Genomic DNA, 27,245 nt, shown 5'->3' with positions numbered 1-27,245 from the left:
ACATTCAAGGTAATTACTCATTTGTATTTATTGCCATTTTGTTACTTGTTTTGTGGTTACTTTTGCAGTTTTTTTCCTGATTCTTTCTTCTCTTGCTCTCTTTCATGGTTTGTTGGCCTTCTTTAGTGATATACTTGGATTCCTTTCTCCCTATTCTTTATCTATTTTGGTTTTTAATTTGTGGTTACCATATAACATCTTTTGCATATAGTAGTCTATATTACGTTGATGATTGCTTACATATGAACCTATTTACTCCTTTCTTCCCACATTTTAGAAATATGGTTTCATATTTTTACATCCATTTGTGAATCCCTTCACTGATTTTTTTAATAGATATACTTATTTTTACAACTTCTATGCTTCCAATTTTTTATGTTCTCACATATGGTCTTTCATTTCCACTCAAAGAGGGCCCTGTAATATTTCTTATAGGGCTGGTTTAGTGGTCATAAACTTTAATTTTTGTTTATCTGAGAAATTCATCAACTCTCCTTCTATTATGAATGATAGTCTTGCTGGGTAGAATATTCTTGGCTGCAGATTTTTCCCTTTCAGAACTTTAAATATATCATGCCTCTACCTTCTGGCCTGCAAAGTTTCTGTTGAAAAAATTCACTGAGAGCCTTAAGGGGGTTCCCTTGTATGTCCCTTGTTTTTCTCTTGCTGCTTAAAAAAATTTTTTTTATCACTACTTTTTTAAATTATTGTATATCTTGGTGTGGATCCCCTTGGGTTGATTTTTGTGGAGGGACTCTGTACCTCCTGAATCTAGATATCTGTTTCTGTTGATTCAGGGAGCTTTCAGCTATTATTTCTTCAAAAAATTTTTCTGCCTTTATATCTCTCTCCTTCTCTTGGGATCCATCTAATGCAAATGTGATTACTTTTGATGGAGTCACTGCGTTCCCTAAATCTGTTCTTACCTTGCATGATATATTTTCTTTCATTTGCTCAGATTGATTACATTACTCTGCTTTCCAGGTGATTAAATCATTCCTCTGCTTCCTCTGGCCTCTTACCCTTTAGCTTTTTTTGTAAGGCCAGTTTAGTGGTGATGAACTTCTTTAACCTTTGTTTGTCTGGGAAACACTTTATCTCTCCTTCAAGTCTGAAGAATAGTAACCTTGTCAAGCACAGTCTTCTTTGTTATAGGTTTTTTGTTTTGTTTTGGTTTCCTCTAAGCTGATTTAATATATTTTTGTCATACCCCTCTGGCCTGCAGAGATTCTGTTCAAACATTAGCTAATAGTTTTATGGGGTTTCCCTTATATATAACTAGTTGCTTCTCTTGTGATACTTTTGACAATTATTTTATGTTGTGGTGTAGATCTTCTTGGGTTTATCTTGTTTGGAACTTTTTGTGCTTCCTGTGTTTGAAACTGTTTGTTTCCTGCCCCTAGGTTAGGGAAGTTTTCAGCAATTTTTTTCAAATAAGTTTTCTGCCCCATTCTCTCTCTCCTCCTTAAGGGACACCTATGATGCAAATGTTTATTCACTTAGTATTATCCAAGAGATTCCTTAACCTATTCTTACATTTTAAAAAATTCTTTTTTTTTACTGTCAGTTTAGGTGCTTTCCAGTACCCTGTCTTCCAGATTGCTAGTCCCTTGTGATAATCTGTTGATTACTTCTAGTGTATTTTTCATTTCATTTATTGTATTCTTCAACTCTGATCGGTTCTTTTTTATATTTTCTCTCTCTCTCTGTAGAAGTTCTCAGTTTTTCTACTCTTCTCTCCAGTCTAGTGAGCATATTTATGATCATTACTTTAAATTCTTTATGAGACATATTGTTCATTTCTGTTTCATTTAGTTCTTTTTTGAGCTTTTATCTTTGGGGGGGACATATTCCTCTGTCTCCTCTTTTGCTTGACTTTTTGTATTTCTATGAATTAGTTGGAGCAGTTACTTCTCCTTAACTTGAAGGAATGGTCTTCTGTATGGTCATCCCATGTGTCGACTGTGTGCCTGGTGACATTAGCTGGATGACTGGAGCTGTGGCTAGCATGAGCTGGGGGTCTGAGGCAATTTGTGGTGGCCTATCCTGGTGGGGGGCTGAAACTGAGGTATGCATGGTCAGTTCTGGGCTCTCTGCTCATAAGGTTCCCTGGTATGGCTGCTGAAGCTGAAGTGGGTATCAATCAGGAAGTCCTGGGCTGTTCTGTGCAGCAGGCACTCTGGAAACTGAAGTGGGTGAAAGCTAGGGTGTTCTGGTACTCAGCACACAAGGTGTCCTGTTGGGGCAACTAAAGTGAAGCCAGGTGTGCATTGGGGTGTCCTGGGGAAATTTATACAGTGGATACCCTGGTATGGAGCCTAGAACCGAGGTAAGTTACTGACCAGGGGTATTCAGAAGGCTCTACACAGCAGGTATTCTAGCAGGGTGGCTGGAGATGAAGCCGGTGTGAGCCAGGAAGTCCCACAGTGCTCTGTTCTAGGGGTGTTCTCGCAAACTGTCTGGAACTGATGTGGTTTGGACATGGAGGAGTCTGGTGTGCTTTGTGCCTGTGTCATCTTGGTGCAATGGCAGGAGCTATAGTGAGCACCAACCAGGGGTGTCCTGGTGTGCACCCATGCTTGGGCCTTCTGGGTGGGATGGGTTGGGTTGGTGTGAGCTAAAGGCCTGGGCCTCATTGAGGGAGTAGACCGGCTAGGATGCCCAGACTTGTTCCCATCTGCACTACCAAGGTGGATGGGGCACATGAACTCTGGTCTTCATCAGTCCCCCCAACCCAAAGTTCCGGCAGTTCCTTTGCCTTTTGGGAAGGTTCTAGAGCTCCTCCTTTTACAGTTTAGTTGCTCTTTTAAAGAGATTTTTTCTTGTGCTTCAGAATGTCCCGAGCTTGTGTGGTCTAGAGGTCTGGGCTCACTGAAATGGCAAGCTGGCTACAGCATCCAGAACTCTGCTATCATCTTTGCTCTCAAGGACGGGAGCATAAATCATAGTGTTTACAAGCCCATCTGATCTGGAGAGTTCCAGAAACTCCCCCAGTTTGGTGGATCTTTTATATACTAGTTACTTTTTTCAACTGGCTTTTTTCTTGTGCCCCCAGGTGGAAGAACCTGCTTCTGGTCCTTCAGTACTCTCTCTCCTCACTGCAGTTTGCATCAGGGATAGGGTTTTCTTGTTACTGGGTCTCTGTCTTATCTTGTCAATCTCTATATGGTCTATCTTTTGTTGTACAGAAGCTCTTCAGTCAGCTCTCAGTTCTTCAGGAGGAATTGGCTTCATACATAGGTGTAGATTTGGTGTGTCCGTGGAGGAGATGATTTCAGGGTCTTCCTATGTCATCTTAGACCAGAACTCACTTTGAATTCTTTCACCAGGTACATTGTTTGTCGCCATTTAGGGTTTTTTTGGTTTTTTGCTTTTGTGGTTCTCTTTTCTTCCTTCCTTCCATTTTCTTTCTTTCTTCCTTCCTTTTCTTTCAGCATATTCCTCAGTCTCATTTTCTTTTTACTTTCCCCATTGCTGTGAATTAAGGGAAACTACCACCTCTCTGAGTCTTGAAGGAGTGGTCCTGTATAGACTGCATGTTTGGTGGCTTTGATTGGCTGGCTGGAGCTGGGGGTAGTGCAGGCTTGGGTTCCTGAAGCACACTGTGCCAGGGCTGCCTTGGCCTGGATAGCTGAAGCTGGATTAGGTATGGCCAGGGCATCCTGGGGTACTCTATACTGATGCCACCCTAGCAGAATGGCTAGACCTAGGGCAGGTGTGGGCCAGGGCTTTATTCAAACTGGGGCTGCCCTGGTGGAGTGGCTAGAGCTGAAGCCAGTACTGCCTAGGGGCGTCCTGGCATGCTTTGCACCTGGGCCACCTTGGCAAGATGGCTGATGTGTAGTGGGTACAGCCCAGGGATGTCCTGATGTGTGCCACACTGGGGAAGCTTTGGTAGGATAGCTGGAGCTGAGGTGTGCTAGAGACCCAAGGCTCACTGAGGCAGCAGGTTAGCTAGTGTGCCAGGATGCTGCTCCTGTCTACACTATTAAAGTGGAAGCAAACATAAACAGTGTTGCTCACCAGCACCTCTGATCCTGGAGACAATTTCTAGCAGTTCCCCTACTGCTTGGCAGATGCTCTAGGGTTAATAATGTAATTCCTTCACTTACAGTCTAGCTGGTCTTTAAGTCACTGTGTTTTTTGCTGTGCCCCAGGCTGGGCGAAACTGCACCTGAGTCCTTAAGTGCTTCCCCCCCACTACAGTTTGTAGCACTGAGAGTAGGGTTCCCATCATTACTATGTTTCCAACTCTTCTACCCCATCTGTGTGGCCCCTCTACCTTTTGTGGTGCAGAAGATGTAATCAGCCTTTAGTTTTTCAGGAAGAACTTTTGTATGTGTAGGTGGAGACTGGGTATGCCCTGGATAGGAGAAGTCAGGTCGTCCTATACCACCCTCTTGGACACTTTCTCTCATGATCTGACTCCTGCAATCACATATAGATACACTATACACATTTTGATATTTATTAACTAAAATGCTCCAGAAAAGGACTGAGTAAAAATTACAGCAATAAGGTTTAAAAGAAGAGTTGTTTTTAGTTCTATTTTCTCTAGGGGAGTGTAACCAGATTAGAAAGCTGTTTTATCTCCTAAAATAGGACTTAGATCATACCACTCAATTGATTTCAAAAGAAATTTTTCCTTTTCTTTTTTGTCAAAGGAAAATAGAGTGGGTCTTAGTTTTTACCCACAAGCCTCCTTTCCAGGGGATAAACTGGGGAGCGGTGGAAGAAGTAGACTAAGAGGTTAAAAAAGAAACAAGCAGAATCTTGAAAGTAAGAAAGGAAAGCTGGTGAAGAAAAGGGTTCCCAACTGTCTAAGAATCATTCACTGAAGTAATCCTCTAGTCCTTCCATATCCATTTCCAGAGAGGAATTTAGACAGGCCAGAGCAGATGATGCATCCTTGGCTTTCTGGACACCTGGTTTGGGTTGAGGAGTTTCTGGTTGGATGGATTCCTTCCTGATGTCTTTATTACCACTTAGAATCCGTTGGCTCTCAAAAAAGAATTGATTAGGATGGTTCAAAGAAAAGCCACAATCATCCACCTGTATAAGAAAGCAAATATATATCATACAAATACACAGCAAAGGTCTAAATAAAGGGGCTTCATAAACCATTCTAGACGTTGTTCAAAAACCTAGTAGTTGCCCAAAACCTAGTAGTTCTCGGTCGTAACTCAATTCACTGATTACATGATTTCATTCAGAAGGTGTGTCAACTACTACCTAAACATGAATGGCTCCAGCATCTGTATTTCCAGTCCCAACCTCTGCGCTTAGTTTCAGCTCCCTATCCAGCTCTACTTCATCTCTACCTTCTACTCAGCATCTTAGAGGGCTAAGCAAAATGCCTGCCCGCCTATCTGTCAATAAATACTTGTTGGGGGTGAGGGATGAGGGTGTAGTCTTTAAACATAGGGAGTGGATACACACACACACTGTCTGGATATTGGTCCCTGACAGCACTCCTATTTTAGAGTACATGTATAAGTCTGGAATATGCAATCCCATTTAGTATCATATAAACAATGCACAAGCAACCTAATGTATTTTCTTCATTCTAACCTTTGGCTTTCCCTGCTCTTACTTTTCATAGAAAATCTTTTTCTTTTGTAATTTTCAATGCGGCTTAATATAAACATGACCAGGTTTACAGCTTTAAGATTTTTTTTTTACTCAAATACTATCACTAAACTTTAAATTAAATTAAATTTGGAGTATCATTTCAAATTATCCATTACCCTGTACCTTTAATATACAATGAAACTTTGTAAGAGTATTTTTTTAAACATTTTATTTATTCATTTGACAGAGAGAGAGGGAGAAGCAGGCTTACTGAGCAGGGAGCCTGATGTGGGGCTCAATCCCAGGCCCCTGGGATCATGACCTGAGCTGAAGGCAGATGCTTAATGACTGAGCCACCCAGGCGCCCCTGTAAGGATGTTAATACTTCTTGTATTTAAAGATTTAAGGAGTACCACTTTTCCCCTAACTTTGATCCCAAAATTTATTAAAGGGGAAGAAAAACATATTCCTTAATACTAGCAAGCACTTAGTGAATGCCTACTCTGTGCCAGACATTATTCTAAGTGGCATAAAATGCACGCCATACTCATTCACACACAGGTTTATCTACACAGCTAACTTCTAAAAGAGCCCTGTGAAGGGAGATTGTCATATTTTTCCAGTTTAGAGAGAGGTTAAGTTAACTTGCTCCATATCACATACTGGCAGGGCTGGAGCTGGGATATGAAAGAGCAGACCGTGCTCATAACCAGTAGGCTCTGCTGTCATGTCCTTGTGCCAAGGTCAGTAATTTTATAATGCATTAAGTTCTTAAAATGTGTGTGCCTTTTACTAACTCTTGGGGTATGATAGAAGAGCAAGACAGCTCCTGAAGTGTGAAGCTCCTACACTAGTCCCTTTCTTCACATTCAACCAACGTGAAGTTGTGAAGATCAACTAAGTTGATCACATGTAAAATCTCTGTGCTCCCTGCCTTCTGCAGTTGACGCTGACAACAAAAAATACCATTTTACTTGGGTTATTTGTTGTGTTTTTGTTAGGGCATATTTTACTTTTTTACAAACTGAGAAGCCATTACACTTTCTTTGTTCATCTTCTATTTATTGACCTTTTTATGTCTCACTCTTTGTACTGAAGTGACTTGCATACAGTAGGTATCTAAATATTTGGTGAGTTGATCCCAGAACTAACCAGTTTATACCAGTTATACATGCCACATAGGAATTGAAGACTTACTGTGTAGAAGGCCACATTATGAGATCGCAGTTTTTCAGCACACACAAATGCATTGGACTAACTCTAAAGAAATTTCTAGCCTAATAAGTCATATACTTAAAAACCTCTATCAAAAATAAAAAAGTGATAAGGGTCACAGATATAGCCTTATTATCTCCACATTAGAGAGAAATTCTGGCTGGGTTGATCAAGGAAGGCTTTGTGAGGAAGGGCTATATGAGTTGAATTTGAGAAGATGGAGAGAATAAAAAGCTGAGATAATGAGGTCAAGGTTAATATAAGCAGCAGAACCACATGAGCAAGGTAAGAAGGAATGTTCCTGTAAAGCAAGTAGATCAGATGGCCTGGTGTAAAAGGCATGTAAAAGGGAATAACAGGAAATGAGGTTGGAAAGATAGGCTGGGGCCAGGCCTCAGAGAGCCCTGAAAACCAGGGTAAGTAGTCTAGACCTAATTTTATAGACATCAGGGAATCACTAAAATCCTTAAGAGGGGAGGTGATGTGATTAAAGCAATGTATAATCTTATGGTAGATTAAAATGGATTAGCAGGGGGTTAAAAGAGTTGTTCTTATGGTTCAGAATTAACCCTCTTAACAGGTGAACCAATAAACAAAGTGTTTTCTGGTAATACTTGAATAACCCAGGATTCTCTGATTCTCTTTAGTTAGTTGTTGATACATGATGGGCCAATAATTTTATAGTAACTTCAGTGTATAGCAGATTGATAGCATACAGACTAATACATTTTAAAAGTTATTACTCAGATCACTAGGAACAAATTTTTGTCTATTACTTTGCTGTCTAATTTTAAAATGTTTCCTGAATGTTTTATGATAAATCTATAATTTTTATTAACAAGAGTCATTTGTGAACTTATTATATTCGATTTTTCACCCAATTCATTAAAAAGTGGGAGATCCAATATAAAGTTTGCATTTTACAAAATGTTTCATTTAAAGTTTATTGTAGAACACATTTCAGTCAGAAGGCTTTATGTTTTATAAATAGAAAACATTAGAGATTGGAAAGACCCTGAAGATCCTTTAAGTTGAACTTCCCACATGTACAAACTAGGAAAACGAAGCCTAAGGAGATTACATGATTTATGCAAAATCATAGAACTAGTAAACTGGTTTTGTGTGAATTAAGGCCGTCTGATCGCTTAGTTGCTCTGAGATCTGTTTTAAGAGGTTTTATGCAAAGTCAAATAAGCTTACAAACCACATAATATTTCTAAAGCTAAACTTAGCTATAAAGATTATAAAAAACACGGGGCACCTGGGTGACTCAGTGGGTTAAAGCCTCTGCCTTCAGCTCAGGTCATGATCCCAGAGTTCTGGAATCAAGCCCTGCCTCGGGCTCTCTGCTCAGCAGTGAGCCTGCTTCCCTTCCTCTCTCTCTGCCTGCCTCTCTACCTACTTGTGATTTCTGTCTGTCAAGTAAATAAATAAAAATCTTTAAAAAAAATTATAAAAAACATAGTAGCATGTTTTCATATAAAAAGAATCTAACACTTTGTGCTATAATTACACATTAGGGATTTTCTACAGCTTGAATCAACTTGTTAAAATTCTCAATACATCTATCATCGCAAAAGAGGACTCTCTAGATTGAAATGAATTCTTAGACTTCAACATGGACAAAATGAAATATGATCATCTTTCTAAGCCTCAGTTTCCTCAGCAATGAAATGGAGGTTATAGTAATAACAGCTGCTATGTCATAAGGTTACCTCAGGGAAAACCAAGGAAAAAGGAGTATAAAAAGAAAGTTGTTGGTTCTATGAAATCTAAGTTAACCCCTTTGCAAAGACTAGAGAAAGGCAAGTCACTTAAAAAGAAAAAAAGAAAAGGAAAAAAGCATATTGTTTTCTCTGTAAATTAGCTTCCTCTTCCATTTTGAAGAAGGATGAACTGGAAATTGGTGATGGTGTATTACGGGTATGGGTTATTAAAAAAAAAAGATTGAATTCTAATTCCAAAACTACTCGAGTAAGAGACCTTGCCTGTACATCAAAAGATGAACAAATAAGAGACACCTGGGTGGTTCAGTCAACTAAGCATCTGCCTTTGACTTAGGTCATGATCCCAGTGTCCTGGGATTGAGCCCTATGTCGGGCTCCGTGCTCAGGGGGAGCCTGCTTCTCCCTCTCCCCCGCCCTTGCTTGTGCTCTCTCTTGCTCTCTCTCCCTCTCTCAAATAAATAAGATCTTTAAAAAAAGATGAATAAAAGGCCTTTAAATGTTTTATCTTTAAAATATATTGCTTAAAATATACTGTTTAGGGGTGCCTGGGTGGCTCAGTGGTTTAAGCCTCTGCCTTCGACTCAGGTCATGATCTCAGGGTCGTGGGATTGAGCCCCACATTGGGCTCTCTGCTCAACAGGGAGCCTTCTTCCCCCACCTCCTCTGTCTCTCCACCTGCTTGCGATCTCTGTCAAGTAAATAAATAAAATCTTTAAAAATACACTGTTTAAAAATACACTGTTTAAAAAATGTACATATTTTTTATTCCATTTTATATTAATGCTCTTATACTACCCTATGACCCAGCAATTGCACTACTGGGTATTTATCCTAAAGATACAAACGTAGTGATCCAAAGGGGCACGTGCACCTGAATGTCTATAGCAGCAATGTCCGCAGTAGCCAAACTATGGAAAGAACCTAGATGTCCATCAACAGATGAGTGGATAAAGAAGATGTGGTATAGGGGCTCAGTGGGTTAAGCCGCTGCCTTCGGCTCAGGTCATGATCTCAGGGTCCTGGGATCGAGTCCCGCATCGGGCTCTCTGCTCAGCAGCGAGCGTGCTTCCCTCTCTCTGCCTGCCTCTCTGTCTACTTGTGATCTCTCTCTGTTAAATAAATAAATAAAATCTTAAAAAAAAAAAAAAAAGAAGATGTGGTATATATATATACAGTGGAATACTATGCAGCCATCAAAAGAAATGAAATCTTGCCATTTGCGACAACGTGGATGGAACTAGAGGGTATTATGCTTACCAAAATAAGTCAATTGGAGAAAGACAACTATCACATGATCTCCCGGATATGAGGAAGTAGAGATGTAACGTGGGGGGTTTGGGGGGTAGGAAAAGAATAAATGAAACAAGATGGGATCAGGAGGGAGAAACCATAAGAGACTCTCAATCTCACTAAACAAACTGAGGGTGGTCGGGGGAAGCGGGGTATGGAGAGGGTGGTTGGGTTATGGACATTGGGGAGGGTATGTGCTATGGTGAGTGCTGTGAAGTGTGTAAACCTGGTGATTCACAGACCTGTACCCCTGGGGCTATTAATACATTATATGTTAATTTAAAAATAAACTAATTAATGCTCTTATTAACCAACTAGAACAGTGACAAGGGCCTTGAAATGAAGGCATGTACCATGTATCTATGTGATGTTTGGCTTTTCAGCTGTCTCTCTTGGATCTGCAATTGAACTTTCTTAACTCATTGCTAATAAGCTCATTTTACTGAACTCATGGTCTAATTAAGTTGCTTGATAGAATGATGAAATTATGAAGAGTTTCCTTCTATATACTGGATTATATTTTCTTCTAAGAGAGGTTCTTTGTTTTTGAATGTTTCCTTTCACTCTTATTTCTGGCTGAAGGAAGTTGCTATTCAGTTTCCTTTCCTCTTGTTAAAAAAAAACAACTTTGATTTATGCTCCTCTCCACACTGCCCCCACAAACCCTAACTGAATGAAAATAGATTTTACTTAAAAATCAAATCAGAAGAATAGGAAAACAAGTTACACCCATAGAAATCCCCCACAACAGCATCTATTTCCTTTATTCCTTATTTTAAAAAAAGATAGGAACATTCTAGATATGGAAACACTGAGAATTTTCCGTTTCCATTTTTCTTAATTGGTTGCTATTGGTGATGTTTTCCTTGTGGTTGATGATTTTTTCACTGTGTTTTGTACATTGTGCTCACTACTGAGAGAAGGAAATTCTGTGATGCATTTTCATTCTGCCGTATTAGCTCAGAAGTCCCAAAGAACTGTAAAGGATATGAAATAAGATCAGTGTAGTTGGGAGTCCAGAGAAAAGGAAATGGGGTGGAGAAACCTTTATAGGCTACAATGTAAATTTTGGATTTCACCTTTAGAGCAATTGGGAAGCCCTTTTACGGTTTGTTTTGTTTTGTTTTGCTTTTAAAGCAGTTTACTGAAATAATCATATTCCTCTGTTTTAAAAATCATTCTAACAGCTATGTGGAGGGTAAAGAACAGGAGTGATGCACATGTTGTAGATGCTGGGAAATGCGTTAGGAAGCAACTGCAGTGATCCAAGTGAGACATGATCATGGCTGCTAGCCCAGCAGTCTGACTGATATCCATAATAATGACCTTGAGTTATTATAAAAAAGCTGAATTGTATTATTTTTAAAAAACTGAATTGTATTTGCTATATCCTGTTTAAGATTGCAGGAAAACGTGATTGAATTTAGCAAGAATTTAGTGAAGATTTATATGGTGGGGGAAAACTTATGCTCAGCTATTTGGAAAGTAAGTATCAAGAATGACTCAGTGCCTAAAAAGGTCTATTTCTAAAAAAAGATTTTCAATTAAAATTCAGAGATGAATCTACACAAGGCTTAGTATTTTCATTTACACAGAGAGTATACCAAAAGAAAAAAAAATAAAACACTGCTCTCTCAAAACACTGAGGAAAACGGATTTCAAGTAGGTCAGATTTTGACATCTACTAACTGAATCTCAAACATTTCCTTGGAATCAACACGTTTTGCACACAATGACCTTCACACAAACATAGGTCTCATATTTCTGCCACAGCAAATGTAGATTTTGAAGGAATGGAAGCAATATTGTTTTACCTATGGGATGTTTGGGTTTTAATTAAGAGGTTTTGCAATGACAGCCTATAATGAGGCAGCTGGTATTACCAAAAAAGCCATATGGAACTATCATAGTGCTGCTGTAAATGGTATCAATTAACTGGTTCATTTTCAAAACTTTCATCAAAATGAGTTTGATCACAGAGTCCTCAGGAAAATAAACAGCTTTAACAAATTTTTTTAAGGGGGGGGGTAGACAGGATGGCAGAAAACAGACAATAAAAATGGATTCTATTTTCGGGGCACCTGGGTGGCTCAGTGGTTTAAGCCTCTGCCTTCGGCTCAGGTCATGATCTCAGGGTCCTGGGATCGAGCCCCACATCGGGCTCTTTGCTCAGTGGGGAGCCTGTTTCTCCCTCTCTCTCTGCCTGCCTCTCTGCCTACTTGTGACCTCTCTGTCAAATAAATAAAATATTTTTTTAAAAATGGATTCTATTTTGAAATTAAATGAGAAAAAATTAATAGATATTCACCACTAAAAACCTATAATGAGATATCTAGTGAATTCAAACAGCCTTTTTATGTGGCCTAGGTTATATGTAGTTATATGTCTACATATTTAGACATATATCTTTTCAATATCTTCATTAATCTAAGGCAAGTTTTAAAATTGGCCATAGTAGTAACATTCCTACAGGAATGAGATACTACAAAAGCTGATCTGAGAACTAAAAAAAATTCTTTTGGGGGGATTATGTCACAAACTCAACATTTCAATTTCTTTCCACATCTTATTTTAAAAAAAGGAAAGAGATTGAATAACAAGACCTCAATTTGTAGAAGTTCAGAGGCCTCTTAATTAAAAGGGTCCACACATAATTAAGAACACATATGAAATTAAACCTCTCAAGCTGAGCAGGCAAATTAAGGAATATGGTCTTTAAGGAAAAGAGTCATGCAAAACCGGTGCTGAAAATACCAAACAAAGGTGCTCACCTGGTAAGATTCCTATACTCATAAAACTAATGAGAATTTGTGCTTGTCTCCTATTTTATTGATGTCTATTTAGTCCTTCACATTTTGTGAAAACAAAGTTTTGAAATAACAGTAATATTTTCAACATATGTACTAGAAAGAAGATAAGACCCACAGCAGACTGGTGCTAGGTCTGGATCTCCCACTTACCAGCTATGGGACCTCAGGCAAATCATACAGAATTGCTAGGCTTTGGATTTGTTTTTAAATGTAAACCATGATGGTTGGATCATGAATCTAGACAGGTAAATGTCAGGCTCACAAGCTTTAAATAGTTACCTGACAGTCTGGTTCAAAGCCAAGTCCATCCCTTATGAGCAGTAGAACCTTGCACAGATTGCTCAGCTTCTCTAAACTTTATTTGTAAATGGGAATAAAAATAGTATCTAGGGGCACCTGGGTGGCTCAGTGGGTTAAGCCGCTGCCTTCGGCTCAGGTCATGATCTCAGGGTCCTGGGATCAAGCCCCACATCGGGCTCTCTGCTCAGCGGGAAGCCTGTTTCCTCCTCTCTCTCTCTCTCTCTCTGCCTGCTTGTGATCTCTATCTGTCAAATAAATAAATAAAATCTTTAAAAAAAAAAAAAATAGTATCTAGCTGTAGTACTGCAGTGTGGATCAAAAGAGCTAATGTGGCCAAAGTACTTAGTGCTGGGCCGGGCATGTGTTAAAAGTTCTACAGATGTTGGCTGACAGTACTATATTCATATATATATTCATATAGGGTATATTTTTCCTATGAAATATTTCATGAAGTAAGAAATTCCACTATTATATAACCACAACAGAAAAACTATTTCATGAAAACCAGAAAAAACACAAATGAATAGTATGGTAGCTGATGATGAATTCAATAAACACAACATCTTTTTGGAGAGAGTAATGGATAGATTCCTTTGAAACGGAATAACAGACTTCAAAAAAATGCACATATACATTCACAGAAAAAAATGTCTCAAGAAGTGCATGGACTTTTAGGTCTATTCTTAGGTATCTGTCCTGGGTTAGGAAGCCATGTTCAGGACCAGTGGTTGCCAACAAGGGGGTTCTGTGTGTTCAGCTGACTTGTACAGGATCTTCATACTTGTCAATGTGAAGGCCCCTAACGGAACCTGAACTCGTCAGCACACAACAGTTCCTCCCGTACTCTCCTATTAATCACAGCCACCTATACTTTTTTCGGTTATCTGCCTGACCTCTGTAGGCTTCGGAGTTCATGGCCCTTGCCACGTGGACCTTTTAGAACCTGCTAGTAGGACTTATATAGGCATACCGTGTCCTACTGTGTTTCCCCGGTATTGGTTTTGTTTTTTGGGTTTTTTTTTTTTTTTAAACAAATTGAAGGTCCATGGCAGCCCTGCAGCTGCGCCAGCTATCGGCACCATTTTTCCAACAGCACTAGCTCACTTCATGTCTGTTTCATATTTTGGTAATTCTCCCAATATTTCAAACTTAATGATTATTTTTGTTATGGGGACTTTGATGTTACTACTGTAGTTGTGCTGGGGTACCAGAAACCATGCCCATACAAGATGCCAAATTTAAGTGATTATGTTGTATGTGGTCTGACTCCTCTACTCACTGGCCATTCCCCCCTCTCCCCATTTCCTCTAGTTTCCCTATTCCCTGAGACACAGTGGTACTCAAATTCGGCCAATGAATAGCCCCAGAATGGCCTCCCAGTGTCAAGTGAAAGGAAGAGCGGCTCATCTGCCATTTTAAATCAAAGCTAGAAATGATTAAGCATAATGAGGAAGGCATGTTGAAAGCTGAGAGAGGCCAAAAGCTAGGCCTCTTGTGCCAAACAGCCAAGTTGTGGATGCAAAGGAAAATTTCTTGAAGGAAATGAAACTGCTGTTCCAGAAAACACACAAATGAATGATAAGAAAGAAAAATAGCCTTATTGCTGATATGAGAAGTTTTCCTGGTGGACAAAAGATCACACCAACCACATCCCTGAAGCCAAAGCTAACCCAGAGCAAAGCTCTAGCTCTTCAGTTCTCTGAAGGTTGAGACAGGTGAGGAAGCTAGAGAACAGTCTGAAGCTGGCAGAGGTTGGTTCGCGAGGTGTAAGGAAAGAAGCCATCTCCATAACATGAAAGTACAAGGTGAAGCAGCGGGTGCCGATGGAGAAGCTGCAGCAGGTTACCCAGAGGCTCTAGCTGAGAGAATTCCTGAAGGTGCTGCACTAAACATCAGATTTTCAGTGTGGATGAAACAGCCTTGTAGCGAAGAAGATGCCATTGTAGGACTTTCATAGCTAGAGAGAAGTCAGTGCTAGGCTTCAAAGCTTCCAAGGACAGGCTGACTCTCTTGTTAGGGGCTAATGAAGCTGGTGGCTTGAAGTTGAAGACAGTATTGTTTATCATTTTGAAAATCCTAGGAATAATCCTTGAGAATTATGCTAAATCTACTTTGCCTGTGCTCTATTAATGGAAAAACAAAGCCTGGATGACAGCTCATCTGTTTACAACATGGTTGACTGAAGGTTCTAAGCCCACTATTGACACCTACTGCTCAGGGGAGAAAAAAAAATCCTTTCAAAATATTACGGCTCACTGGGGGAACCTCAGTCCCCCAGCTGGCTCAGTCAGTAGAACATGCAACTCTTGATTTAGGGGTCATGCGTTCAAGCCCCACGTTGAATACAGATTACTTAAAAAAAAAATGTATACACACACACACACATTTTACTCCTCACTGACAAGGTGTCTGGCCACCCAAGAGCTTTGATGGAGATGTACAGGATTAATGTTGTTTTCATATCTGCTAACAGCATCCATTCTACAGCCCATGGATCAAGGAGTCACTTTGACTTTCAAGTTTTATTATTTAAGAAATACATTTTGTAAGGCTACAGCAGCCATACACAATGATTCCTCTGATGGAATTGAGCAAAGTAAATTAAAAACCTTCTGGAGGGGCACCTGGGTGGCTTAGTCAGTTAAGCCTCTGCCTTTAGCTCAGGCCATGATCCCAGGGTCCTGGGATCAAACCCCACAATAGGCTCCCTGCTTAGCGGGGAACCTGCTTCTTCCTCTCCCTCTACCTACGCTCTCTCTCCTTTGCTCTATCAAGTAAATAAATAAAATCTTTAAAAAAGAAAAAAAAGGGGCGCCTGGGTGGCTCAGTGGATTAAGCCACTGCCTTCGGCTCAGGTCATGATCTCAGGGTCCTGGGATCGAGCCCCACGTCGGGCTCTCTGCTCCGCAGGGAACCTGCTTCCTCCTCTCTCTCTGCCTGCCTCTCTGCCTACTTGTGATCTCTCTCTCTCTCTGTCAAATAAATGAATAAAATCTTAAAAAAAAAACAACAAAAAAACGTTCTGGAAAGGATTCACCATTCTAGATTTCATTAAGAACAGCTGTGATTCATGAGAAGAGGTCAAAATACTAACATTAATAGGAGTTTGGGAAAAGATAATCATGATTCCAGCCCTCATCAATGACCTTACGGGGCTCAAACTTTAGTGGAGGGAGTAAATGCAGATGTAGAAACAGCAAGAGGACTAGAATTAGAAGTGGACCCTGTAGATGTGCCTGAGTTGCGGCAAGGTCATGGTAAACTTCAACAAATGAGGAGTTGCTTTTTATGGATGAGCACAGAAAGCAATTTCTTGAAATGACAACAGTTTAGAACACAACAAAAGCTTAGTTGAGGAAGCAGTGGAAGGGTTTGAGAGAACTGACTCTAATTTTGAAAGAACTTCTACTGTAGGTACAATGCGATCAAACAGCATCACATGCTACAGAGAAATCATGCATGAAAGGAAGAGTCAGTTGATGTGGCAAACATCTTATTGTTCAAACTTGCCACAGCTCCTCCACCTTCAGCAACCACCACCCTGATCAGTCAGCAGCCATCAACCTGGAAGGAGGACCCCCTACCAGCAAAAAGACTGACTTGCTGAACGCTCACATGATGGTGAGCATTTTTTTAGCAATAAAGTATTTTGGGGGATGCCTGGGTGGCTCAGTGGGTTAAAGCCTCTGTCTTTGGCTCAGGTCATGATCCCAGAGTCCTGGGATCGAGCCCCGCATTGGACTCTCTTCTCAATGGGGAGCCTGCTTCCTCCTCTCTCTCTCTCTCTGCCTGTCTCTGCCTACTTGTGATCTGTCAAATAAATAAATTTTAAAAAATCTTTTAAAAAAGTATTTTTTAATTAAGGTATGTACATTTTCTAGACATAATGCTATTGCACACTTAATAGACTACAGTATAATGGAAGCATAACTGTTACGTGCACTGAGAAACCCCAAAATGCATTCAACTAACTTTACTGGGATGATCTGGAATTGAACCCGTAAGTGCAGCTGTACTACAGAAGCATGTCAAAAAAGGCTCACAAGAGGAAAACCAAATACATTTCCCTGATTCCCTTGCAGCTAGGGGTCCTACATGCAACCAGTGTTCTGCCGTTCAGGTAAACAGGAGATTTAGGAAGCAAAATGAGTATGTAGGGGGCAGCCACAAGTAAAACAATCAGATTTTCTGTAAGAAAGATGGCAAAAGCCTCTGGTTTTTCTAGGTACCTGGGGCAACTATTCTAGATCTATTCCAAGAGTTGCTAATTAAGGCCTCAATCTGGCCCACGATCTGTTTTTGTAAATAAAGTTCTATTGGAACACAGCGATGCTCGTTCATTTATATATTGTCTATGGCTGCTTTTGACTACAACAGCAGAGATGAGCAGTTTTGACAGAGACCATATGGACAATAAACTCTACAATTTTTACAATCTGGCACTTTCCTGAGAAAGTTTACTGACCCTTGGTCTCATCCTTAGATGTGAAGTGGTGGGTGGCAGCTGCAGTAAAGGTTTTCTCGCTGAGTAGCTTCTCCTGGTTACAATGTTTCTGATTCTGGAGTATCCTCCTTTTAATTCTCTGGTCCGTCTATAAATTTTATAAGCTACCTAATACCATGTAATAAATCCCTTGCTGGTGAAAATAGCTGGAGTAGTTTCTACACTACAACTAAAATCCCTGAACGAAACATGGAGTAACAAAAACAAAAACAAAAAAAAACAAAGAATTAGGACATAAAGTTTAAAAATGGACTTACGTTATGTATCATCTCGAAGTACTTCTGACAGGCCACTTGGTAATGTGTCCCTTTTACTAAATCCAAGATCTAAAATGCATGGGGAAAAGAGAAAGCAAAATTAAAAATGAAGTCCCTCTAAACCACTCTAGTTTGTGGTTGTGGGCGTTTTCATAATCTATATTCCAGACAGGAAATGCATTCAATCATGGGGCATGTTGTACTTCTGCAGCCCAGACACTGTGATAATTCTGACATTACACAGTTGCTGTTTAGGTCAGCATTAAACCACAGATGACAAGAGATAGTCAGTGATCTTTCTGACCTACCAACTGTGAATTTCAGTAACTTTACCTTGACAACAAGATGAAAATAGATCCCAGTATTATGACTTTGACAGTTATTGTCAGAACATCATACTGCAACATCCCTTCCAAAATTATAGATATAAATTTAGTAATCTAAATGATTGGTGCATGAAGCAATCAAGTATACTATTTAGATTTTTATTTTCCACATTACCAGTTTATACAGATACAACCTAAAATACAGCTGTGTACCCATCAGGAAAATTTAATGTAAGCCCTTTGGAAAGTATCTTTGGAGAGGGAAGACTTTTACCTTCAATCAGATTTGTTCTTTTTTTGAAATGAAGTTATTTCTAGTAAAGCTCAGCAGAATATGAGAGTGAATAGTCTATTCTGAACACCTATTAGGAACATCATCCTATCTTTTGTAAATACAATCTGCTTTCCAATTCTACTTCATGTAATCTCTTTGGAGCGGGACAAACTCCCATTCTTATCAGCCAAGTGCAATGCCAGTGAAATTCGTAAAGTTTCATCACCCTCCTACCCCACCAAATAAATAAAATGTATATTTGGCCTGTTTATCAAGCACAGTAAAATGCTGGAATTAAGAGATAGCCTAAAATGAAGGGAAATAAAATTTTGGAGAAATATTCATTTCTATCCCTTTTCAAAGGGCTGATCTTCCTGTGACAATAAGAAATGTACATGAAGCCTCAAATTCCTGCTATCCCCATTATTGAATATAGCTGACACGTTTTGACAGATACACAAAATAATTACAGGTATGGAGTAGGCATCATACAATCCTGAAAGAATGTGCTTAAAAGAACTGTTTTTCTCTGATTGTCTTATAGATTACATTTCTGAACTTCAGGTCACCTTTTTATTAAATCCTATATGAAAGATCTATGTAAATGCCAACCAATCACCAGTATCCAGGATCCTGCCTATTTGACCTGTTTGTTTTCCTTGAATTATTAGAGCAGAAATGAAAAATAAACCCATTTAAAATGAATAGCTATAAATTTTTAAAAATGAAGAAAGCCACAAAGTTTTCAAAGTAATTCTACACATTGATATTCAAATTGTGTTGAGATAAACTTGCAATTGATTATTCACAAACATCAATGCTACCATGAAAGAATATATCTGAATTTCAATTTTGGAGAAGCAAAGACTTCAACCTTTAGTGGTTTAAATGTTACCATAAATGACCTGAAGAGAAAATGAATTCACAGAAATAAACAAAAAGCTCAATTGTGTGGTGCATAATAAAGCTCTTTTATCTAAAAACAAAATAAATCCAACATCATATTCTATGCATACACATATTCTTGAGAGATATATATTTAAATATATATGAATTTATACACATATTTAAATATGTTTCTTGCAAAGTAAATAGGTTAACATTATATACATACATTATAATATACATGTTTGGGAAACATGGCATAAAGTCAATATTTATAAGAAATGTATTAAAAATATCTAGTTGGGGGTGACTGGCTGGCTCAGTCAGTAGAGTATGCACTCTTGATCTCAGGGTCATGAGTTCAAGCCCCATGTTGGGCATGGAGCCTACTTAAAATAAATATTTAAAAATAAAAATATCTAGTTGGGTGACATACACATTTATAAAAAGTTATTAAGGAAAACTGACATACAGGCGACAGAATGTAAGAAAAGCTTATGTATTTTGAAATTTTAGGTTCCATCAAAATTAAATTTAGATTAATCACAGATCAATCCCCCCGGCTCTATCTCAGGGAAGGCTCTTCCTTAACCATAATCATTTAATTTTCCTTTTCCTTTTTGCTTTGTCTTTCTAGGATGAGTTTTTATTTAGAAATTTCTTGCAAATCCATAAATAAGTCATTCAACCATCATCTATCCTTAAATAACATTACTGATTATGTTACAGCATACTTGAGGTAAATGAAAGTTTCTGCGCATATATAATGGTATAATGGGGGAAAATATAAGACGACAGAGTGCTTTTCATTGGCTGGAAAAGCTACTCAAAGACAGATTTAGGCCTAAGGAAAGGATCTAGGGAAGGAAGAAGAAAACCAAGTAATAGAGATGTGGGGACAATAAATGAATAAGAAAAATCCAAGGGAAAGATTGCTTTGAGGAGATTAGGTATTACTTGGCAGGTATTACCCTCATTTCAGAGATGAAGAAATATATCCTCTTAAATAGGGGTGTTTATCTAGCGAGTGCCATTTACTGTGAGAAGAATTTAAAAATCCTATGCAATTTATGATTTTGTTTTCGTTAAGAGGAATATATGGACCATAACTCAAAAATCCAATAACTAATAAACATATGTACTTGAATTTCACATTATGATCTAGATTACAGAGATACAAGAAGAGAAAAAAAAGAAGAAAGAGAAAGATCTTGCGGACAAATGAATGAAGTCTGGCTTTGTCGCTGAGTAAAATGGGGTGCTACTGCAATGTAGCACAGGAGTGACATGACCTAACATTGCTAACGTAACAGGATTATTCTGTCCCCCTATGCTGGGAACAAACTAGAGGGAGTAGGGATACAAACAGGGAGTTCTTTACACGAATCCAGTCAACAGATGATGCTGGCTTAGGCCAAGGTGATAAGAGTAGTGGTTAGAAATAGTCATACTGCCCACTTATTGGCTGTGACTGGTTTTGAAAAACAGCTGTTCTACACAAAAATGCTTAACAGGAACCTATTCCCTGATGTTTTAGAGTAATTCACTACCTGTCACTCAACCCCTCCCCTCTACAACTAATTTCTTAAATAAAACTAAGTAGCTTAAAACCTCAGTAAAACGCAGTATGTAAACAACAAACTATCATGTAAAATAAGTGTATAATGTAAAAAATACCACTTAGTCATTAAACAGAATGAGTAACAAACTGATGCTTCTTATGCAACAGCCTGTGAGTAGGACACCAGAAGTCTCTCAGTGTCAGCAGCACACCCTCTCTGAGGATTTCAAAATACTCAGCAACTGATTCTGATGTTCTACCATATATACATGAAGTGCAAGTTGGGACTTTTTCCACATCTAGTTTTCTTAAGTTTTTCTGATATTATCCTCACGAGCAAATGCTATACTAAGATAGTCTTAGGTATGTTGAGGATGGTGCTGGTACCATTTGTCGATGGGCTGGATAACTCCCAGGCAGGAAAATACAAAGCTAAAAATCAAGAGAAAAGAAAACAGAGGTATCAGCAATGCACCAAAGTTTGTGAAATAGAGGAAAAGTAGAAACTTGGCAAAGAAACACCAAAATCCAAGAAAGATACCTGAGGTAGAAAAGAATTAGGGAGCAGGAGCTAAATTCTCACAATATGTTTTTTATATCCTCGAAAAGACTCTACTTTTCCGAAGGTGGATGGATCACTTAGCTCCCTGCTAAGTCACTAAGACTGAACAGAGACAGTTAAGCAGCAACGGTTCATACACAAGACGACTCTGCTACTAACCCATCCTTATTCTGTGAAACTCAGTTTCTTAACAACAGTTGGGTTCATTTAGAATTTAAATTTTGTGTGTAGTCATAATTCAAGTTATCTTTGTTAAGAAAGTTTTAAGTTTTAACAGAAGAGCACATGTCCGAGGCCAGTGGACATATATGCTTGACTTGTAGCCAGACAACTGGGCACCTGAGAAAGATTTAGGGTTTAATCAAAAGTGGTGTGCTTTTCTTTGAAATCAAAATTTTTCTTTGCTGTTTTCAAGAACGAATAGTAGCTGTGGTAGTATTTTGTAATGTGTCAAATTCTGAACTTATCTACCTAAACTATTGTTTGCTTATTAAAAATATGCTTTGGGGATGGGGAGACCATAGGGAGTTAGTTCATGAGGTGCTTGTTTATATATTTTTTTGTGTTGGAATCTTATTTAATATGACATTAACAAATTTTTAAAGATTTTACTTATTTGAGAGAGAGAAGTAAAAGAAAGAAAACAGAGAGAGACAGAGAGAGAGAGAGCGTGTGCAAGCTGGGGGAGGAGCAGAGGGAAGGGACAAGCAGACTCCACATTGAACACAGAGCCCAATGCAAGGCTGGATCTCGTGACCCCGAGATCATGACCTGAGCCAAAATCAAGAGCTGGATGCTCAACTGACTGAGCCACCTAGATGCCCCAACATTAAATTTTTTAAAGAAAATAAAATTCTGTAGGGAAGTCAAAAGGAAGATGTAGTTAGACAACACTACTTTTTGACAGCATTCGTCTTGCCAGATAGTATCTGAAGGGTCAAGCCTCTATCTTTCTAAATTGGCCTTTGCTCTTCCTGAAGGGATGGTTCCCCAAGGATGGAGTTGAGCAGGCAGGGACTGACCAAAGAGAAAGTCAGAAGTAAAACAGGGGAAGGAAACTCATAAAGAGGGAGAAATATAAGAAGACAAAAAGAAACAAACAGGAAAAGGAAAGGGCCAGGTAGAAGGAAAGTGTAGAAAGCCAGAGGGGTGAAGTTAAATGAAATTGAGTCCACAGCTTACTAGTTAGTGCTCTGTAAATATCAAAGTGTAATCTACAGCTCTCAAAAGGGGTTTCATATTCCAGTCTGGAAGACCAGAGCACACCACAATTTCCTCTGATATGAGCCAAAGTAAGTGTCTACTCTGATGCCTAGGTTAGAAGTCTTTCTAATTCTGTTTCAGAAAAATATAACCAAACAATTTGAATAATCATATAAATTAGGCTTATTTGAAAATACAAAATTACTTAAAGAGAAAATTACTATGAAGACAAGACTGTTGCTCAAACAGCAATTTGAATTTTTTTATTTTTAATGCCAATATTTCCAGACTTAAGTACAAAATGTCAAACGTAACAATCCATTTATTGTTCTACTATAATTCATCAGTAATCAAAAAGCTAAGAAAAAATTAAGAGGAGTAGTGATATCAAATTATTATATTTTGGTAACTAATATTCTTTACTTTGCTCTCTCTATATTTGAATTATTTTTATCGGCTAACTGAAGTCCACCATGAAGAATATTAGATCTTTTTTTTTTTTTAAAGATTTTATTTATTTATTTGACAGAGAGAGATCACAAGTAGGCAGAGAGGCAAGCAGAGAGAGTGAGAGGGAAGCAGGCTCCCTGCCGAGCAGAGAGCCCGATGCGGGACTCGATCCCAGGACCCTGAGATCATGACCTGAGCCGAAGGCAGTGGCCTAAACCACTGAGCCACCCAGGCGCCCCTAGATCTTTTTTGATCTTTTTTTTTTTTAAAGCAATATACTTCCGTCATCTTTACAAGAAAACATCATATCTGTATTTGCTAAGTTAGGTAAAAGCATTAATTACACTTCATCTACTACTTCGTCCTCAAGGCAAATAACTATTTCAGTTTTGAATTTTAGTAAAGCAGTTAACCAAGATAACCCTGCAGTAGAGGAAGAAGGAGCAAATTAGCTGATATTTTTATTTGACTGGCAATAGATCATACAAGTTGACAACTATGATATACAAAATACTGATGGGAAATCTATACTCACACACACATATTAGACAGAAATATAGATGACATTTTAGAACTTTGCATCTCTCTTCCTTCTCTCTTCCTAATGTTCTCCTCTATACCCTGCCATCTGCAGCTTCCTCTGTGCCTTTTGCACAGTGCCTGCCAACGAGGTCCAGATGATTCTCTGGCAGCAGAATGCAGCCACCTGCCTGTCCTTGGCTTCGGCAAGTGGAGAGCTGTATGGCTAGGTGTGCTGCACTCACCAATTAGATATGCACTTAATCTGTCTCTAATTCAAGGTCATGTTCTGTTTTATTTAAAAGTGATAATGACCTTGTTTCTTCCTAAAAAGCTCAACCTTTCAAAAGTCAGCAGACTGATATTTTTCCACTTCATTTCTAACCGTCCTTTATTTCAAAGGTGAAAGAGAAAACATGGCAGAGAGGCAGAGTCTGGAACACTTTTGAACATATTACTTTGCTCCTGTTTCTCACACACTCAGCATAGTTTAGCTAGCCGCCACCTTACAACTTTGCTGTGACCTTCCGTTACTGGCAGATCAGGGGCAAGTTTCCCTCTCTTGAAGATGTACTTTCATTTGTTTAAAACATTACACGCCAAGAATTTTTCTGACTTACTCTTCATTTTCTATCAACACAGTTATCTGACTGAATCAATTCTACCTCCAAATGTCCCTAAAAACATACTTTTCCCTCATTGTCCAGGCCCTAATCATTCCCTTTTTTTATTGCAAAGCTTCTTGACTTATCTTTTCTTCACTCTTCCAAAAAAGACAGTTTCCAAACTGCCACCATAGTAACTTCTCTAAAATCAAATCTAACCCTGGCATGGCCAGCTCCCAGCTGAAAATGGCTCACATGGTCCGAAACGCCTTGTTCATCGGGCCCCTAGTTGCCCTCACTGGGCCCCTCTCCTGCCCTACCTGGCCACTGGGGTCCCTACATTTTAGTTCAGGTTCTCCCACAGTGTATTCTTTGGAATTTTAGCTCGCAAAATCCTACTGACTCAGAAGGTTTTCTCATCTAATCTATTTTTTAGTTTGATTCAATCTAGGATTATCTAAGTTTCTTTAAAGCAGGGCTTATCAGGGTGGCATTTCTCAAATTAATTTGTCTCCAGGACCTGTTCCCATACCTCTCCTAGGATTAGGGTTCCTCAAAACACACCCAACACAACCTTTCCGCACATACTTCCCCTAAGTCTTATCCTAGTTCCTTGTCTTGTTTAGTTTCCTCTGACCACATCTCATTTGTTCACTGTCTGTCTCTGGCTAGAATATCTGTTCCATAAAGGCACAGGACTTGTGCCTTGAATAGTAACTGGAATATAGTCCTCACCTTGTTATTTGTTACTGTCGAATGAATGCCATTCCCTTTGCCTCATAAGCCTTGCTTCCCTCCACTGGGGAAATGCCTACTTAACTCTCAAACACAATTCAATGATCACTTCCTACAGGAAGCATTCCCTGAGGTCATGCCTCTCCCTCAGCAGTTCTTGGCCCTCTGAGTCTACAGCTCGCACTTTAAATGTATTTTTATTAAAGCACTTATCACACTTTATTACAGTGAATTATATATACCTTTTGCCTCTACTAGACTAAAAGTCTATAACAGTTTCTTAAATCATTCTATTTCCAGATTTGAACATACCGAAAACTCAGTGACATCTCAAGTGCTCAGTAAATGTTTATTGGATAATAAAATGTCTTTCCTCACCAAAGCAACTTACTTTTATTTAAATCAGTCTTAGTGACTTTTACAAAACCTTTTCAATTAGTTGCCTTTTCTTTTTTCTTTTCCTTCCTTCCTTCCTTTTTTTCCTTTCTTTGGTGGGTGGGGTTTGGTACCATAGGGAAAAAAAAAAAAATACTAATTTAGTTCTTCCACAAGGTATTAACAGAGCTTGAGAGGTTTCTCCAGTCATATCTGAAGACTCTTTGGAAAAGAGAATGAAAATAATCTATTACTTTAACTTGAATCCAAATGTAGAAATCTGCCATTGCTATATATAGTCCTACACATGCAGGCAAACACTAACACATGCAAACAGAGTAGCCTCTGCTAACACCACTCAGATAAGCTTTCACACCATGAACTGATCGAGTCAGTCATCCATTTGCTTATCATTCAGCCCACATTCATTAAGCTTCTATAATGAACTCTAGGCACAGTGGTTAGGGGCTGGTTTTATTTGGATGAAAGATAGCATTTCTGACTTCAGGAAGGATAAAACCACAATGAGTCTAGAGGAAAAAACAGACAAGAAAACAAAAAGGATGTTACAGAGGGGAAAGGGAGGAAAAATGCTCAAGCTTCCAGGGGACGACCCAACCAAGTGAAATTATAATAAATGAGAAAGAATGATCAAGATAAAAGAAAGGGGCAAGACAACCCAGACACAGGGAATAACATGCAAAGGAAGCACAGAAATTTGACTGCAATGTGTTTGAGGATGGGCAGAAATTAAACAATATTAGAAAGATCATTTTGGCATAGTGTGAAGGACTTTTGGAGGGAAGAGAAACTGAAAATTAGGAATTTAAGTGACCTGACATCCTAGGTAATGGAAGAAAAGGAAAAGAAAGAAAGAACAGATTTAAGAACACTCAAAACCAGGAAGGAATCCTGAATATTTTCCTGATTTCTGGCTTGAACATCTAGATCCATCCACATTCCCTGTAAACTGCATAGTAGACTCAGTGGTATGCTGTCTCCATCCACCCTCCTCAGAACAAGGACACAGGTTTCTCCAGGGCAGAGAGGGCTGACGACTAAAAGCTTGCAGCAGAAGTCCCCCTCAGCTGAAGAAAGCCATTTTGCTCAAGATGTCATTGCCTTCTGGACAGCAGCCTGACCCAATGACTGGCTGATACAGTGCTATAAACGCTTACGAGCCCTTGCTCCAATTAGGGACAATCCCAGCTTCAGAGCTCCCTGAGGGATCAGCTACAGACCAACTTCTCCTTCTGCCCAATCTTGCCTTCTTCGCTCCCTGACAGATACTGATCCTGAGAGCACTCCCCAATGAATGTCTTGCACACAAATCACCACAGTGAACCAAATCTGTGACATAGACCAGTTAGTTTTTGCAGGGAGAGGGATGGGGAAAAAAATGTGAATAATGATAATGACAATAAGCTACTATGTTATTTTACTTAACAGCTCTCTAAATCTCTTCATGTATATATGCAAACACATTAGAAAAAAGAATGCTGATAGCTTTTTTTTTTTTTAAGATCTTTGAGAAGCCTTAGAGAATCTCATTAAAATGTGAACCTCCTCAGTTGGAAAATGTACTATGCCACAATTCATAAATCCTGAAATATTCTCACAAATCAGCCAACTGCTAAATAGAAGTGAGGCTTTCTGGAAGGTGTATGACACTCAAACTTGATAATCATATTACATTACCTCCTATCACGTCTTTCCCCACAATATAGAAATGCTAATGTTGAAAATTTCTCATTGTCTTTTAACTTACTATATTTGAATAAAGGTTTGAATCATTAATAATAGGTACCTAAAAGCATTCTTGAGGAGCAACTTAAAATGCCACCCCAAATATTGAATTCCTTAGTGCAATTTAAAACCAATATTTAGATTAAAGGATTTAAGCTTTAAGGGTTAACATCAACAACTAAGTGAGCGTGGAATAAGGGGAGGAAGGAAAGGAGAAGAAAGGAAAGGGAAGAAGGGAGAAGTAAGAACACATATGTAAAGCCTACTTAACAGACAGAAAAGTCTTGCTAAACACCAATCCCATGATTTACTTACTAATTAAAACTGTGC

General features: G+C 38.9%; 1 protein-coding gene across 3 annotated transcripts in view; it reads right to left on the bottom strand.

Moving 5' to 3' along the window:
• Positions 1 to 332: 332 nt before the first annotated feature.
• Positions 333 to 27,245, bottom strand: part of PRIM2 (DNA primase subunit 2) — a 338,917-nt gene continuing 312,004 nt past the window's right edge. For all 3 annotated transcript variants that reach the window (XM_046006195.1, XM_046006194.1, XM_046006196.1), the window contains exons 13-14: positions 17,675 to 17,743; positions 333 to 5,052 (exon numbers count right to left, since the gene is read on the bottom strand). In XM_046006195.1, coding sequence (XP_045862151.1) covers positions 4,828 to 5,052; positions 17,675 to 17,743 — 294 coding nt within the window. In that variant the 3' untranslated portion in view covers positions 333 to 4,827. The remainder of the gene's footprint in view (positions 5,053 to 17,674; positions 17,744 to 27,245) is intronic.

Source organism: Meles meles, chromosome 5, assembly GCF_922984935.1.
Source record: "Meles meles chromosome 5, mMelMel3.1 paternal haplotype, whole genome shotgun sequence".
Taxonomy (NCBI): Eukaryota; Metazoa; Chordata; class Mammalia; order Carnivora; family Mustelidae; genus Meles; species Meles meles.
This window is presented reverse-complemented; position numbering and strand designations above follow the sequence as displayed.